Below are 16179 nucleotides of genomic sequence, written 5' to 3'. Positions count from 1 at the left end.
TGACAGGGAGATACCCTCCAGCCTCCTTTCCCTCTATGTTAGGGGTAATCACCAGTGACTTTGGCTCTGGTGTGGTTTTGCCCCTGCTTAGATTTTCTCTCTTCCTCAGTCCCAGAAGCCTCTGCTCTTGAGAGGGACTAAACCAGACCAGGGGCTCAAGTAGAAGTTTGACCACTTCTGACAGCTCAGCTCAGTGCCCTTTCTGACAGCTGGTAGACTGGGAGCAGTCCTTAGTGTAAGGGAGAGGTGGCTGCCGCCAAGGAGCCCCTGTTTATCCTGGGTTCTGCCCTGGTTTTTGCTTCTCCAGACAGGAGCAGCCCAGCCCAGGGCTGAGTTGTGCAGCCATGAGGACTTGGCTAGAAGTGCCTGATCCAGCTCCAGATCTGAGGGAGGGAGCCGCTGTGTGGGAGGAAGGAGCCTGGGAAAATCGCCTCTGGATGCAGATCTGGGGCTTCTATTCCCCTGCGCACTGAGGCCTCTCCCGAACCAGCCGCAGCCCTGTTCCGGGCCTGCCAGAAAGGCAAATGCTTTGAAGGTTCTGGTGTTGGACCAGCCAGCCGTGTACTGAGCTCCTCTGAAGCCTTCATCAGCTGCCAGCTCAGCCCGCCTGCTTGGCTCCCACCGCCCTAGCTTCCCACAGCCCTAGCTTCCCATAGCCCACCTCCAACCATGGCCCACCCTGGTCACTCCACACCCAACAGCCTCACAACTCAGTCTCCACCCACTGGGGGCTACCCTGCCTCCAAGAGACCTGATTGCTGGGAACACTGGACGCCGATGGCAGTTCAGCTCTGCACTAGGGGTAACTGCCTGCCCAGGTCAAATAATAGGCCTCTGAGAATATAGAGGTCTGCTCCTGGCCCTCTGGGCTCACTCAAGCACTATGTAGTGGCCGCAAGTGCTACCACCCTTGCATGGCATGATGACGTGGATGCCCCAGTGTGCGCTGGCTGGCTCTCCCACCCTCGGTGCCTGTCAGATCTCATCAAGAAGGAAGTGAATGTCCCTGTGTTGCCAAGGCTCTGGCTAGAGCACTGCCCTGAGAAGAGGGCATTTCTCCCGGCTCTACAACCTCTCTTTGGGCACCTGAGGCTCTGCTCATCCAGGCCACCCCTCCTCAGATCTAGAGGCCCTGGCCTGTTGCTTTCCTGGTCACGCATCTCCAGGAAACGCTGCCTGGGGAGATACAGGTGGGGATGTCAGAACAGTATGTTCCCAGGGCGTTGTGTTTGGCCTTTGGCAAAAATCACAGCCCGAGAAGGTGCTATTCCCTGGACTTTGTCACTCCTGCCAGGCAGAGCATCATCTGCGGCCAGCTTCTTATCAAGGCACGGTCCTTCCTGACATTGGAACCCATGGCCCCTTTAAAAAAGACAAGACCACTTATTCCTCCTTGCCCGTACAGGGAGAGTGGCTTGCAGCCTCCCTGGACCACCTGCTGCCCTGAGAAAATGAAATCCTAGAGCCCACCCCCAACCTAGGCCCTCATCATTCAGGTAAGGGCTATCTGCACTTGCCCTCATACCAGCCTGCCTGCCCTAGGCCTCGGTAACCTTGCCTGCACTAGATAAGGGAAGGGAGTCACAGTGGCTCAGGCCCATCAGCAGAGTCTCCCACCCAGAGAGCAAGGAGAAGCTAGAGAAACAGCACCCCTAGCAGGGCAGGAGGGCAGTGCCAAGCAGGCTGAAGGGTGCTGGCAGAATTAGTGGCATGTGAGGGGCTGGCCAGCTTACAGCACTGCCTCCTTCCTCCCTCACATTCCTGTCACACTCCTGTCTTGTCGTCATCGCTGGCTCAGCTGGTCACCCAGGAAATGCACAGACTCTCAACGTGCCAGAAGTCACGTAGCATCTACCTGAGGAGCCAGGCACTTGCTATCACCTTAATCCACTTTCTGATTTCACAAACTGAAAAGGCTAGGCCCAGCCAGTTGCTGTCACCCCCTTTAGGACTCAGGGAAGCAGCCTGGTATTTTGGTTTATAGTCTGGTCTCTTCCCTCCTGCCTGTGGGCAGCCACACTTCTCCACGCTTTGAGGATATGGGTGACGTGAACTGGTAGATCAAGGAAGGGCCTCCTATAAGGGGCAGGTGGTCCTCCTGGGTGTCCCAGGCTCACTCTCACTTTGCTGGAGTGGAGACTCAGGCCAGGGTGTACTTACAATTACATTCTCCTACCAATTAGGAAGAAAGGCAGTAGCGCTCTGAAATTAAGATTGAGGGAGAAAATGGGCCAGGCTGAGGATCAGGGTTGTCCAGGGGCAGCAGATAGTTTGAGACCCTCTCCCCAGACCAGCCCCTCCCTCCTGATCTTGTCACACACCAAAAAAAATGACTATGGGTTCCCAGTGGAGGGAGCCATGACTGCCCCCACTAGTGCCACAAGATAGACAAACCCCCTAGAGGCCTGGGGACAGAAGAGGAAGAGAATAACTCCCCTGATGTCAACCTCCTGTCTAATTGATGGGCAGCAGAGCCGGGGATCCTAGTCCAGAAGGTTAAGTATGGTCCAGTAGGACTTCCAAGGGACTTGGATGTGAAGAGCCACTACACACACCCCCAGAAGACTGATCCTGGTACCATGTTCCCCATCCCTCTCCAATACCACTGTCTTACTTGTACACTCCCCAACCAACACGGTAGCTTTCAAAGCCGCTCTCCAGGCAGCAGGACCCTTGCTGCCCTCTGCTGCTCAAGCTGAGCATATGCTGCTGAGAGCTGGCTGGTGATGGAGCCCTGGCCTGCACCTGGCCCTTCCTGCCATCTGTTCCAGTCCAGAGTGGAGCAAGGACAGGAGCTCCACCCTCCAGCCCTCCTGCTCTGCTCCACTCACTCTCTCCTCTCTGTCCCCAAGACACCAATGATCCCATTTGTAAGACACCTTCTAGCCTAGGTTTTCCCTTCCCAGACTTTCATTTGATCTCCCCAAATCTCTGTTATGTAAGGGCGCTATCTCATCCTGAGGAAACCAAAAGGGCCTGGCATGTAGCAGCTGCTCTGTGGCTGTTGGAAAGGTTCAGGAGCATTGAGTAGCAGAACACTGTCTAGACCCAGTACTCCACCTATGTCACCTACTGTTCCACCTGTTACTCAGCTACAGCCCAGAGTCAGAGAACTCAGGCACTGCCCTGAATCTACCAGGAGGATGGGCGCTGCCACCCCAGAAGTAGGCAGTAGCCCCTAAAGCCACCCAGATCCCAGGGAATGGCATGATAGTTCATAATAGCACATTGGCCCCAGGTAACATCCCTCTCTCTCCTCTTTTAGCCAAGGCTGGCCCAGGGACAAGCTGTTGAACTCCTGGCCTATCTCCATTGGCTCCGAGAGTTGGAATCCAGGGACCTAACCAACCTAAACCACACCTGCTCAGAGGTGACACGTTCCCCTGAACATTGCCTCAGATCCAGAAAACATACACACAGTGATCTGGGCTGGGGCTGTAGCTCAGTGGTACAGCACTTGCCCAGCGTGTGTGAGGCACTGGGTTCAATCCTCAACACCACATAAAAATAAACAAAGGTAAGCTGCCCATCTACAATAGTTTAAAAAAAAAAAAACACAATTATCTTGCCTGGGCATAGAATAGCTGCCAAATCCCACCCTCTAGGCAAGTCTGGTGTCCAGGGAATACTTTCTTAGGGTTTTGGCCCCACCTAGCAGCCCAGCCCTCTCAGATGCTGTCTGTCTGGCAGAGGAGTCCCCCAGCAGCTCATTCTCTTTCGCTGACTGCTAAGGAATGGCGTCCTCCCCAATGGAGCTATCTGCTCTCTCCTGACCATCCACACCCCCACATACACACATGCCCCCCACTAAATCCTCATGAGAAAAAGCTGGGTCTGACTTCCTGTAGGTTTTCTGGTCGTAACTCTGGGAGGAAGGGTTAGTAACCTAGAGGCCAAGGGCTGTGGGAGGTTTCCAAAGGTAGAGCCAAGAGTACCCCCCACACCTACACAGAAGCCAGGACCCCTCAGCTCCTGAGGCCAACACTGAGGACAAAGGAACATGCTGGCTGGCCTGGGAAGTGGAATCCTCAGGGAATCCTATAGCGCTGGGACCCACAATCAGGGCAGAATACTGAGAGTCTCTGAAATATGCCCAGGCCCTATGCCTCCCAGAGGACTGATAGACTCACTTGCCAATTGGACACACCAGGGTGGCCCCAGCAGCCTTTAGCACAACTCCCAAAACTCTACATCTTACTTCCGCTGCTGCAAGGAAAGACAGTGCAGACTGAGCTGATGGTGTTTCCTTGGAAGACTTTGCTGCCCCCACCGCCCAGTCTGAATGGCTTTGATCTTAGCTGTAGAAGCCCTGGTGGCCTCCTTGCCCCTCCCACTGGACAAAGGGAAAGCCCCATCCTCCCACCCCACACATCCAGCTTCAAGGAAAGAGGCTACAGATGGCTTCCCTGAGCCAGGGGTGCGGTTGCCACCCCAGACTAAGGAAACTAGAAAGATTTCTATGGGTCCATTCTCTGCCCCTGGTGCTGAATCCCACCACTAGAATCTCTGGTCCCTTTGTCAAGAGGGGGTGTGCAGCACTCTCCAGCTTTGAGCAAAGCTGGGGGCAGAGTTGGAGGAGATAAGTCTAAGAACTGTGTCTGATCCTCCAACTCCTATAGCCCTTCCTCATCTCCCCCACTGGACTGGAGCCCCGCCTACCCTTCACTGTGGGACTGGAAGGCCTCAAGGGTGCTTAATTTGGACACCCCCATGTGGCAGCAGCCAGAGTGGCCACTCCTTAGTGGCAGCTACCCACTCAGGACCACTCCCTGGCCCCTGGGTGCTACAGTGGCCCTGAGACAGCCTCCTGAGGCCTGGCTTGCCTTGTCCCTTCTCTCTCCACCTGTGTTGCATTATCATCACAGACCTGCTTCCAAACCATCAGCAGCTTCTGCCCTGGCCTTCTGGGTCTTGCTAGGCCTGCCCCAATTCATCTCTACTGACTTTTTGCCACTAAAAATCATTATCATTAATAATCATTTTTATTTGAGTGTTTCCTGTGTGCTAGGTCCTATTATAAGAATTTTGTATAGGAGTTACCTCATTTAATCCTCATAACAGCCCAATGAGATAGAAAATATCTATTTCTGCATTTAGAAATGAGGAAACCAAGGCACAAGGAACTGGAGGAGCTTGCCCTAAGGCACACAGCTAGTCAGTGGCAATTCAGGATTGCAGCCCCAGTTCTGTCCCCAGAGCTCTTGCCACCCCACCCCTCCCTTAGGTTCAGCCTTGTTGGTTGCTTGTTGCTCCTCAGAAGTGTTTTTCCTAGTGCAGGAAGTAACTATTGTCCCTTCATACCCCCTGTCACCTGTCACTATTTGACACCACAGTTAATGCCAGAGCCTTGGAGTCTACTGCTCAAATAGTGTGTCCTTGGGGTTAACTCTCAGAACTACTATTTCTTCCTCTGTAAAATGGGGAAAATAACAGCTCAGAGGCTCGCTGCAAAGATTAAGATTAGATAAGGCATGGGAATGGCTGAGCACCGCACCTGGTCCCAACAAGCAGTGTCATTGCTTTTATGAATTGGTTATTGTGACTGTCATGATCACCACCATCATCATCATCAGATCCCTCTAGTTCTCAGAAATGCCAACCACAGAAAGAAAAAAAGCACAGTACTAAGTCACTATGCGTCTGATCCCCAAAGGCCTACAACCTCACACCCGTCTCAGGTGACAGCATCAATAGACGCATTTTTCTCTGCTGGTAATGCTTGAAGGAAGGAAATCGGGTGTCTGTGGCCCTGCCAGAAACCACTGGCCTCTGAAGCTCCATATTTTATGATTCAAAAGTACCACATACAGGGAGCTGGGCATGGTGGCACACATCTGTAATCCCAGGGGCTCGGGAGGCTGAGGCAGGAGGATCCCAAGTTCAGATCCAGCCTTCCAAACTTAGTGAGTCCCTAAGCAATTTAGTGAGTGTCGGGAGCTGCCCTGGATGCAAACGCGCTTAAGTCCTGAAGCACCGGGTTCTGACCAATTATTGCCTTCAGTCTGGCACGGCAGTGCCAGGTAGCAGTAACTTAGGCATTACCCCGCTTGGATAATGAGGTGTGGCTCCAGGTATAGGTGTCACCAGCAGGGGTTGAGCTACACTCACCTGTTCCTTTGTAATCCTACCCCTTTGCCCTTTTGGGGATAGAATGTTCCATGGAACCTCTCCTGTGTGTTCCCTATATAAGAATAAAGAATTCCGGTGGCTCTCTCTCTTTCCAAGGACCCAATAAGGTCACAGAGCCATCTCCAGATTATTGAAAAGGTATTTCTGTGTGGTTGCGTGCTTTCTTTGTCATTTTCTTGAGTTATTATAATAGTCAGATTTTGTGAACCCAGTATTAGGTCGCCAGCTAAGATAGGAGACAAGTGAGATTTAAAAAAAGGGGGGTGCTGGGGATGTGGCTCAGTGGTAAAGCACCTCTGGATTAAATCCCTGGTACAAAAAAAAATTTTTTTAAATGAACCAAATACATAGCAGAAAGTCAGTGTACAAGCTAGGCATGGTGGTGCATGGCTGTAATCCTAGCTAAATGGGAGGCTAAGGCAGGAGGATCACAAGTTTGAGGCCAGCCCCAGGCAACTTAACTATACCCTGTCTTAAAAGGGCTGGGGACATATTTCAGTGGTTCAATTCCCAGTAAAACACACACACACACACACACACACGTGTACAACTCATGTCTTTAATGGGTGGTTCACTTATCAACCAACACCCACTCACTGAGCCACAGTTATGTCCCAAGCATTGTCCAGAACTCCCAGACTGAAAATTGATGTGTTACTAGTATTTTCAGGATATTTTCAGAGATGTTTTCAGGAAGATTCCTAACCTGCCTCCATTCAAGATTGCTATGAATCCAACAATCCCACTCCTGAGTATATTTCCAAAGGAAATAAAATAGTCTGTCAAAGAGACATTAAACTCCCACATTCATTGCAGCACCATTCACAACAGCTAAGAAATAGAAACCATCTAAGTGTCCATCAACAGATAAATGGATAAAGAAATTGGAAATATATACACCTGGGAATACTATTCAGCCATTAAAAAAGAATGAAATTTTATCAACAACATGGATGGGACTACCGATCATTTTGTTAAGTGAAAAAACCAGGCACAGAAATACAAGTATCACATAATCTCACTCATACACGAAACCTAAAAGGTTGACCTCACAGAACAGATTAGACCAACAGTGGTTACTAGTCATTGGGATGGTTGGGGGAAAGGGGCCCACAGTGATGTTATCAAAGGATATAGAATTATACTTGGGAGAAATAAGTGTAAGAGATCTATTGAGCAGCATATGCGTCCCTTGTCCTCTTCCTTTATTTTTATGTATTTTATTTATTTATTTATGCATGCATGCATCATCCTGCCTCAGTGTCCCAAGTAGTAGTGGCTTCTTTCTTTCTTTTTTGAATTGGTAATCTTTACAAGGACTACATGATTAATAGTTCATGATGACTATAATGTATTCTTGAAAAATGAAGAGTGGATAAATGTTCTCATTGCAAAAATGAGAACTAGGCGAGGTAACGCATTTTTAATTAACTGGATTGGATTATTCCACAGTGTATATCGAATTTTCTTTTGACTGTGGGTGTGTTGCTGGGGATCAAACCCAGGGCCTTGCACATGCTAAGCATGTGCTCTGCCACTGAGCTATATCCCCAGCCCTATATATATATATTTTAAAATATCACATTGTACATGATGAATTCATACAATTTAACCTATTAATTTAAAGAAAATTAAAATAGGGTGGTTATTTTTCAATTTAAAAAAAAAAAGTTTCTCTGAAAATCAAGAGACTCTGAGCTACTTCACATTTGTGGAAGTATCTCAGGAAAACAAATCCCAATTTTGGACACTGGAAAATATTAACCAAGTGTTTACTACAACTAGACCCTAGGGAAGCCCCAGTCTCAAGGGCCCATAGTAAGCCACCAATTCCTACCCAGGTCCTAGCTTCCAGTCTCAGAGAAGAGGGGCATATGGCACAGCCCACTGCTTTAGCCTGAGGACAGATCCTCAAGATAATAGACTACTACCTTTGGGGATGTCATGCTCCAAAGAGTCCATGAAGTCCAGGGAGGGGTCCAGGTCAGCCTTCTCAAGCAAGGTCTTATTCTTCAAGTCGATAGCCTCCCTGAAGTGGAAGTAAGAGCTGAGCTTCTTGGCTTCAGACAAGGACAGTCCTAGGAAGAGGAGGCAGCCAGGGAGGATGGTCACCCAAAGCTCTAGAGCCCCTTTTTGCATTGGGACCATATGGAGGGCTTTGTTAAAGACTAAGTCAACCACTGACAGAGAAGTGAAGGGAGAAAAGGGAAAAGTTTGGTTCAGATCCTGCAATGAGGAAAAGTCCAAGGACAAGGCAGGTGGGGAAAAGCAGGTAGCTCAGACCATGTTCAGCAACCATGGTTACTCCCACTCCCTGGGCACAAGAGACTCAGGTCCAGAGTCAGGGTAGCCCATCCCAACCACCAACACCAGCTCATGGGGCACATGCTCCTAGGTGATGTGGCCCAGCTTACTTCTCCAAGGAGGGCTGGTCCACTCTGGTGTTCCAGACATATATCTGACTTTTGGGAAGAGAGGCCCTCGTGTCCTGAGAGGGGCTCCAAAGAACTCACCTTCAAAAGTTCGGTTAACATTAGAGGGTCCAAAAGGGGTCTTGAAGAGAGCACCTCGGGGGATGATGGCCACAGCCTGGTCAATCTGGTCAATGATGGACACCAAGCGGGTCTCTTCCTTGACCTGGACCTGAGAAGAGCAGAAAGGAGCCATCCAGCCAGAGTGCTGTGTCCACTCACACCTGGTGCGAGGACCCTCTGTATGGCCCTCTTACCTGAGTCACCCAGTACAGGTGCTAGCTAAGGCCACAGAAGATCATGGTGGGAAAGCCCTCACCTTCCCTCCCTGCACATGCACGACAGTTAAATTTATGTCCCCCAGGAAGAGAACCTACATACCTGGCAAACAGGGATGAGAGGAAAACTTACTATATTCCATTTTCAACATCTGAATCTGGGACCATGTGATGTATTATCTAGAAAAATAAAAACTGATACAAAAATACCAGTTGCTCAGTTGCTCACTGGTAGGGCACTTGCCTAGCAAGTGTGAGGCCCTGAGTCCCATCTCCAGTACCACACACACACACACACACACACACACACTTTATGTGTATACATTCTTTCACCTCAGAGTACAGCACAGATCTCCTTCTTCCTTTTTCTTTCTTTTCCTCCTTTCTTTTTTTTTCCTTTTTGAATTGGTGATCATTATAGGTGACACAGTATTCAAAACTACAAAAAATTCAGTTCTTCTCTCTGACCCCCCAAGTTGCCTTCTCTCTTCCCCATGGCAGGGGACAGTCACCATGAATGGTTTGTTATGTTCCCTCTCTTTCCAAAAAGACCCTTAAGGTCACAGAGCCATCTCCGGATGCACATACCATTCAATCATCATGTTTAAGTCATGCTTATTTTGCCTTCTTAGAGTATGAAAGCAATCATCTCCCTGTAGAATATTTGGATAAGATAAAAAGACATACCTAAGAGGATTAAAAACACTCGAATCCCACCTCCCAAAGATAATCACTAACATATTGGTATACTTCCTTCTCCGCTTTTTTCTATGCATATATTGAACATAAAATGAGAGTCACAGTTTACATAGTTTTATATCCTGCCCATTATTTCTCAAGCATTTCCCCCATTTTATAATCTTGCACAGATGCAATTTGGTTACAATCAACATGAAGGGCACCATGATCAAAAGGACTGCATAGAGATATCTGGGCAAAAGCACCACTTGGCAGGGAAAATGTGTCAACAGAGGCCCCACAGAATCAAGGAGCCACCTATTTCCCATGGGCCGCCATTTTGCATGGTTGGCAAAGGAGAAAACTAACATGCAGTAAGTGCATTGCCAGGGACTTTGAATATGTCACCTCAGTCAATCTGCACAAATGGCAAAGCAAATACTACTATCCCAGTTTGACAGAAAATGAAACAGAGGCCCAGGAAACTGTCTATCAGGTGTGAGGTGCAGCTGGCCCTGGGGCCTGGCAGCCCAACCACAGAGTTTTGCCACCCTCTGGGTTCATGTGTGGGAACTGGGTTTTGAATTCTGGCTTTGTCTAGCTTCAAAATTTTGGCTCTTTTCATATTGACCCAGCAATTCTATTTCTAGGAATCGATCCTTCAGATGAAGCACGCACACTGGAAATGACGTTAAGTACAAAGTCACTCCTTGTGGCATTGCTTGCCAAAGCTCACACCTGGAAGCTGACATTTCCATGAACCGGACGCTGGCTAAATGCTGGCACATCCCACACTGGCACAAAGAATGAGGTGGCCCTTTCAGGCACTGCACAGAAAGGTCTTCAGAAGACATTGTTAAGTAAAAACGGCAAGGTTCAGGACTGTGCAGATAACTGGCAGTCATTTGTTTTGTGTCATGTATTAAAGGCAAAAGAGAATTTGCTGAGGTAGGGTATTTGCTGAGGTTTATATTTGCATGAACTGTCTCTGGAAACAGCACCTCACAATTCAGTGTAAATTCAGATCCCCTGGGGACCCTGCAAAAAATTCAGGTTTCTGATGCTAGGACACTCCTAACTCCTAGGACATGATGAGGCTTCTGATCGGGACTGCACTCTCATAGAAAGATGTGGATGGACACACACACACACACACACACACACACACACACACACACATGCAAAACAACTTCATTAATGTCCCCCAGAGGGGAGATCTGCTTAACTTGTAGACAGGAAAGACAGGAAACTTTACTATGTATCTTTATATATTTTTGGGGGGGGGGGCAGGGATTGAGCCCAAGGATTGAACCCAGGAGCACTTAACCACTGAGCCATATTCCCAGCCCTATTTTTAAATTTTATTTTGAGACAGGGTCTTGTTAAGTTGCTGAGAGCCTTACTAAGTTGCTGAGGCTGGCTTTGAACTTGTGATCTTCCTGCCTCAGCCTCCAGAGAGACACTGGGTTTACAGGTCTGTACTACCACACCCAACATCTCCATATACTTTTGAACCTTGGACTATGTGATGTATTTTGTAGTATAATAAAAATTGACATAAAAATGTAAGAGGGTTGAGAATGCAGCTTGTGTATGTGACAAAAATACACACACACACACAAACCTGGGCACCTTCCTTGACATCAGAACACAGCAAAGACCCTGCTTCCCAGCCCCACCAGAACCAGGCTCCACAAGAGCTGCCTGTCCTCTCCCCTCACTCTGTGTGCCCCTGGGCAAGTCTCTTAACCTCTCTAAGCTTCAGTGTCTTCCTCTCTACCATCTGGAAAGTAATGTCTCATCTGCACAGAATCACAGGGATTAAAGAAGATGTTTGAAGCACAGCAGCAAAGTATCGGGCACACCCATGTACTCAGTACCAACTAGGCAGCAGTGAAGGTCATGGTAATAGCCGTCATTGCCCTTTCTATTGAGCTGATGTGTATGTGTGTGTGTGTGTGTGTGTGTGTGTTTCATTTGGGTGTTGGGGATGGAACCCAGGGCCTCAGGCATGCTAAGCACATGCTCCTGGGCTGGCTTCTGGATGGCTCAGGCCACCCTCCCACCTGCACTTACCACTACTTCTTCTTCAAAGATCTTCTCACCCTCATTCACTTTCTGGATTTCGGTGTGTTCATACTCATGTGATGGGTCCCCCATGAAGCGGCCCTTCACCATGGCTGTCTGTGCCATCGTCTCCTCTGTGGCGGGGGGCAAGAGGCTCCAATCGGTGCAGTTCAGGCTGCCAATGATATCCATCATCACCCCTGGATTCCAACGGCCCTTCACCCAGTCTTCCTGCACCTCCTTTAGCCCTAGTTGGTCAGGCCCCAAAAGAGCTGTTAAAACTTCCACCTTTCTTCCCTTCAGACTCTTAGAAACCCTCAATGCCTGTTGCACATGCAGTCTACCCTCATGCATGAAACAAATTTGATTTATTTATTTACATATTTATTTATGGTACTGGTGGATTGAACCCAGGGACACTGTTGCATCCTCAGACAATTTTTTTTTTAAACTCCCAGCCCTATTTTGTATTTTATTTAGAGACAGGGTCTCACTGAGTTGCTTAATGCCTCACCATTGCTGAGGCTCGCTTTGAACTCACAATCCTCCTGCCTCAGCCTCCCCAGCCACTGGGATTATAGACACGCACCACAGCACCTGGCCCACAGACATTTTTATTATTTATTTTGAGACAGGGTCTCACTAAGTTGCTAAGGTTGGCCTTGAACTTGATATCCTCCTGCCTCAGCCTCCCAAATTGCTAGGATTACAGGCATGTGCCACCAAGTATAGCTCCATTTTATTTTAATTAATTAATTAATGTTGGGGGGTACTAGGGATTTAACCACAGAGCCACGTCCTCAGCCCTTTTATATGTTTTATTTAGAGATAGAAGCTCACTAAATTTCTGAAGCCAGCTTTGAACTTTCAATCCTCAGCCTCAGCCTCCCAAGCTGCTGGGATTACAGGCATGTACTACCATGCCCAGACATTTTATTTTATTTTTTTAAGGTCACAAGAATTTTATGATGCCCTTCAACTTCCAATAAGGTCATATCCTGATAAACTCAAGAGTAAATTGAAAATATTGCCAAATAAAAAAAAATGTATTTGACCTAGCAAACATGGCTTAGTAACAACATCTACTGGGAGCTACAGCTTACTGCTCTGATCAGCATCCCAAGAGAGGGTCGGACTGCATACTGCTATTCCAGAAAAAGATTAATACTCAAAGTACAATTTCCACTGAATGAATACTGCTTTTGCACCATTGTAAAGTCGAAATTTTTTTAAGTCAAACAACTGCAACAGGGGTGGGATTTGTATACTGAAATTATGAGACTCTTCCTGTACATCTGGACTGAACTTCCAAATGAGTTTCTGGAAGCTGAACTTTACTCAATCATGGCACCCCTGCTTTGGTGAGCCCTAATTTTTGCTCAGTTTGACTACTGAGCCAACAGCATGGTCATCCCTCCTCCCATCTCAGGGAGGCCTAACCTAGGCTCAAGACCCTCTCTTTTTCCTCCAGTTTCTCAAGTAATTCCAGAGATCAATTCTCACCTATTTTTCTCTTTGTCTTCCTGAGGCCCACCTATACCCAGTAAATATACAGAATTCAATCACCTCCACTGGTCCAAGCCACTAATCACTCTTGCCTGGATATTGCAGTAGATGCCTTAACTGTCTTCCCTGTGTCAATTTACATTGACTCCCCTCTCAGACTACTAGCCACCGAACTGTTCAAACCTAAACCAAATCATGTCACTTCTGTGCAGAATCTTCTAATGACTTTTCATTGAACCATATCTTTTCATGCCCCACAAGGTCCTATATGATAGCTTTCCACTCCTCACCTCTCTGATCTCATGTCCTACAACATATTCCCTCCCTCATTCCTCTCTTGCCATGCTAGTTGCTATGAAGCTCCACAAACACACTAAGCAAACGCCTGCATTGGGGCCTTCACACTTGTCTGGAATTCACTTCCCTCAGAGATCCACACAGGTCACTCCCTCAGTCACTTCAGGTCTCTTCTCCAATATCACCCAATCAGAGAGGACATGACCACCCTGTTTAATATAGTACTCCAAAAGCTGGATGTGGTGGCGCATGCCTATAATCACAGCTCCTGCCAAGGCAGGAGGATCACAAGTTTGAGACCAGCCTGGGCAACTTCTCAAGACTCTGTCTCAAAAAAAAAAAAAAATAGATATAGCTTAGTGGTAGAACACTTTCCTAGCCTACACAAAGCCCTGGGTTCAGTCCCCATCACTGCAAAAAATAAAATAATACCCCATCCTTTTGGGTGGAGACATTTTAGCTGGCATGTAATATATTTTATCTATTTTGTCTCTACCCCCTTGACCCTAAAACACACACTGCATTGAATAAGCTCTATGAAGACAAAGCTTTTGTATCATTTACCAATGAATTCTTTGCACCTAAATCAATTTTTAGCATGTGGTAGGTGTTCAACACATACTTATACAATAAAATAAAATTAATCCCAATCTCTTGTCTTCAGTCTAAATTTTCCTTCTAGACTTCATATCTGCATTTTAACCTGCCTTCTTATACCTTGCTCTCGGAAACTCACCCCAGATTCACCGAGTCTTCCCAGGTCCTGCTGTCTGAATTCTCTCCTAGTCAGTGGGGCCTGCACTTAGCTGCCTCAGCCAGAAGTAGGAATGGACCTGGAACTCTCCTTCACCACCACTCCCATTAAACCCACTCTTCCACCTAAATCTTTCCATCCACCACTGCCACCACTACTCCTTCAGTTACTTTTCCCTTTCAAAGACTCTTCATCTTGATGCTACATTGACTCCTAAATGCTCAACCTACTTTCAGGCCATTTTGCTCACTCAGTTATAAACAGGTTCTTCTTCTAGCCCCTCAAGGGCTTCCCTTGGCCTCTCTCCATCCACTTCTACAACACCCCATGCTGCACTCTCAGCCTTCTATAGCCAGAGTGCAAAACTTTTCCTCTGTTACTCCTTTCCCCACACTAGCCTGGAGAACTGCTCACCTTTCAGAAGCAATGCAAGTTACTCCCTGATTGATCTTAGTTGTTCTCTAGAAGACCAGGGCTCTTGGTCTCCCTTTATATACATTTTTCTGTTATAGTTTTTAACACATCATTTGTTGTTGTTTTGGATACCAGGGATTGAACTCAGGGGCACTAGGCCATTGAGCCACATCCCCAGCCCTATTTTGTATTTTATTTAGATACAGAATCCCACTGAGTTGCTTAGCACCTCGCTTTTGCTGAGGCTGACTTTGAACTCGTGATCCTCCTGCCTCAGCCTCAGGAGCCTCTGGTATTGCAGGCATGCATAACCCTGCCCAGCTCACATCAAGCTTTAACTGCTGAATAACAAGTCTGTGCCCCTCCCTTGGATGTGAATGACTCTTAGACAGAGGTATGTCTTGGTCATCTTCCTAACCCCAAGGGACGCACAGGCTGTAACCAATGTTGGATTGGTATATGGATAGGTAAATGAAGTCTCCAAACAACCTGCAGCTTGAATGGACTGCTTTATAAACTCATAAGTTCCCCCATCATCATTGGGGTGAGTTAAAAAGGCTTGATGGTCCTGTATGGCAGAGTCCAGGGAATTTTTCCTAGTTCTACATACCTCTCCCCATTTCGCCTATTTTCTACTTCCAAAGGGACTATTACTGCAGAGCGACGCCTCCATCCAAGATGCTTCCAAACAGCACCAACCCATGCCCAGGGCGTCTGACCTTTCTCTAAACTCAATCCTTGGGAATTGCCAGGTCCAGCAGCTGACTCGGATCTGTCTTCTACTCCAGGTCTGCCTTCTCCAGGACTTTCTTTGTTCCTGGCCTCTGTTACTAATCCATGCACACCTAAATTTCTTTTTTTCTTTTTTCTTTTTGGTACCGAGGCTTGAACCCAGCGGCGATTAACCAGTGAGTCACATCCCCAGCCTTTTGAGACAGGGTCTCGCTGAGTTGCTTAGGGCCTCGCTAATTTGCTGAGGCTGGCTTTGAACTTGTGATCCTCCTGCCTCAGCCTCCCAAACAGCTGGGGCGTGCTCCCCGGCCCCGCCCTCTCTGACCTCGCCAGCCACTTCCCGGCCCCCTCACACCCTAGATCTCCAGGTTCCAAGCCATCCCAGTTCTCACCCCTCAACCGTGCGTTTTCGTCCCCAGGCTCCGCCCCCAGGCCTTTTCTCATTCTATCGGGCTCAGGCTCTGCCCACTGCTCTCCGACCATAAGCCCCGCCCCTTTCGAGACGCGCCAGCCCTCTCCCTGCCTCGGCCGAGCCCTCCTGGATCCCCTCCAGAGGTCTCAACCGCTCCGGTGCCGCCTCCACCTGTAGAGTGTCTTGCGTGGTGCGAGCTGGTCCTCACTCAGGCCCTGTGCGATGTAGTAATCCGCGACGATGCCGAGGATGCGACCCCAAAACAGGACCCGATCGTATCGGTAGTCGCGCTTCACTAGCAGGAGGGAAGTGAGCAGCGAGGCCCGGCTGTCGGGGCTGAGGCCCTGCCCACTGCCCGACGCCAGCTCCAGCGACAGGAGGAGGCTCTCCGCGTCCATCAGGCCAGCAACTCTGCTCAACGCCTGTTAGGTCGCTAGGAGC

At 48.4% G+C, this 16179-nt stretch overlaps 1 protein-coding gene across 6 annotated transcripts in view; it reads right to left on the bottom strand.

The window, feature by feature from the left end:
- Rsph9 (radial spoke head component 9) overlaps positions 1–16179 on the bottom strand; it is a 50990-nt gene extending 34811 nt beyond the window's left edge. For 2 of the 6 annotated variants that reach the window (XM_048805390.1, XM_048805391.1), the window contains exons 1-4: positions 15910–16179; positions 11633–11798; positions 8643–8772; positions 8061–8207 (exon numbers count right to left, since the gene is read on the bottom strand). In XM_048805390.1, coding sequence (XP_048661347.1) covers positions 8061–8207; positions 8643–8772; positions 11633–11798; positions 15910–16136 — 670 coding nt within the window. In that variant the 5' untranslated portion in view covers positions 16137–16179. The remainder of the gene's footprint in view (positions 1–8060; positions 8208–8642; positions 8773–11632; positions 11799–15909) is intronic. The other 4 variants (XM_048805393.1, XM_048805392.1, XM_015487799.2 and 1 more) reach the window with 3 other exon arrangements.

This window comes from Marmota marmota, unplaced genomic scaffold, assembly GCF_001458135.2.
Source record: "Marmota marmota marmota unplaced genomic scaffold, marMar, whole genome shotgun sequence".
Classification (NCBI taxonomy): Eukaryota; Metazoa; Chordata; class Mammalia; order Rodentia; family Sciuridae; genus Marmota; species Marmota marmota.
This window is presented reverse-complemented; position numbering and strand designations above follow the sequence as displayed.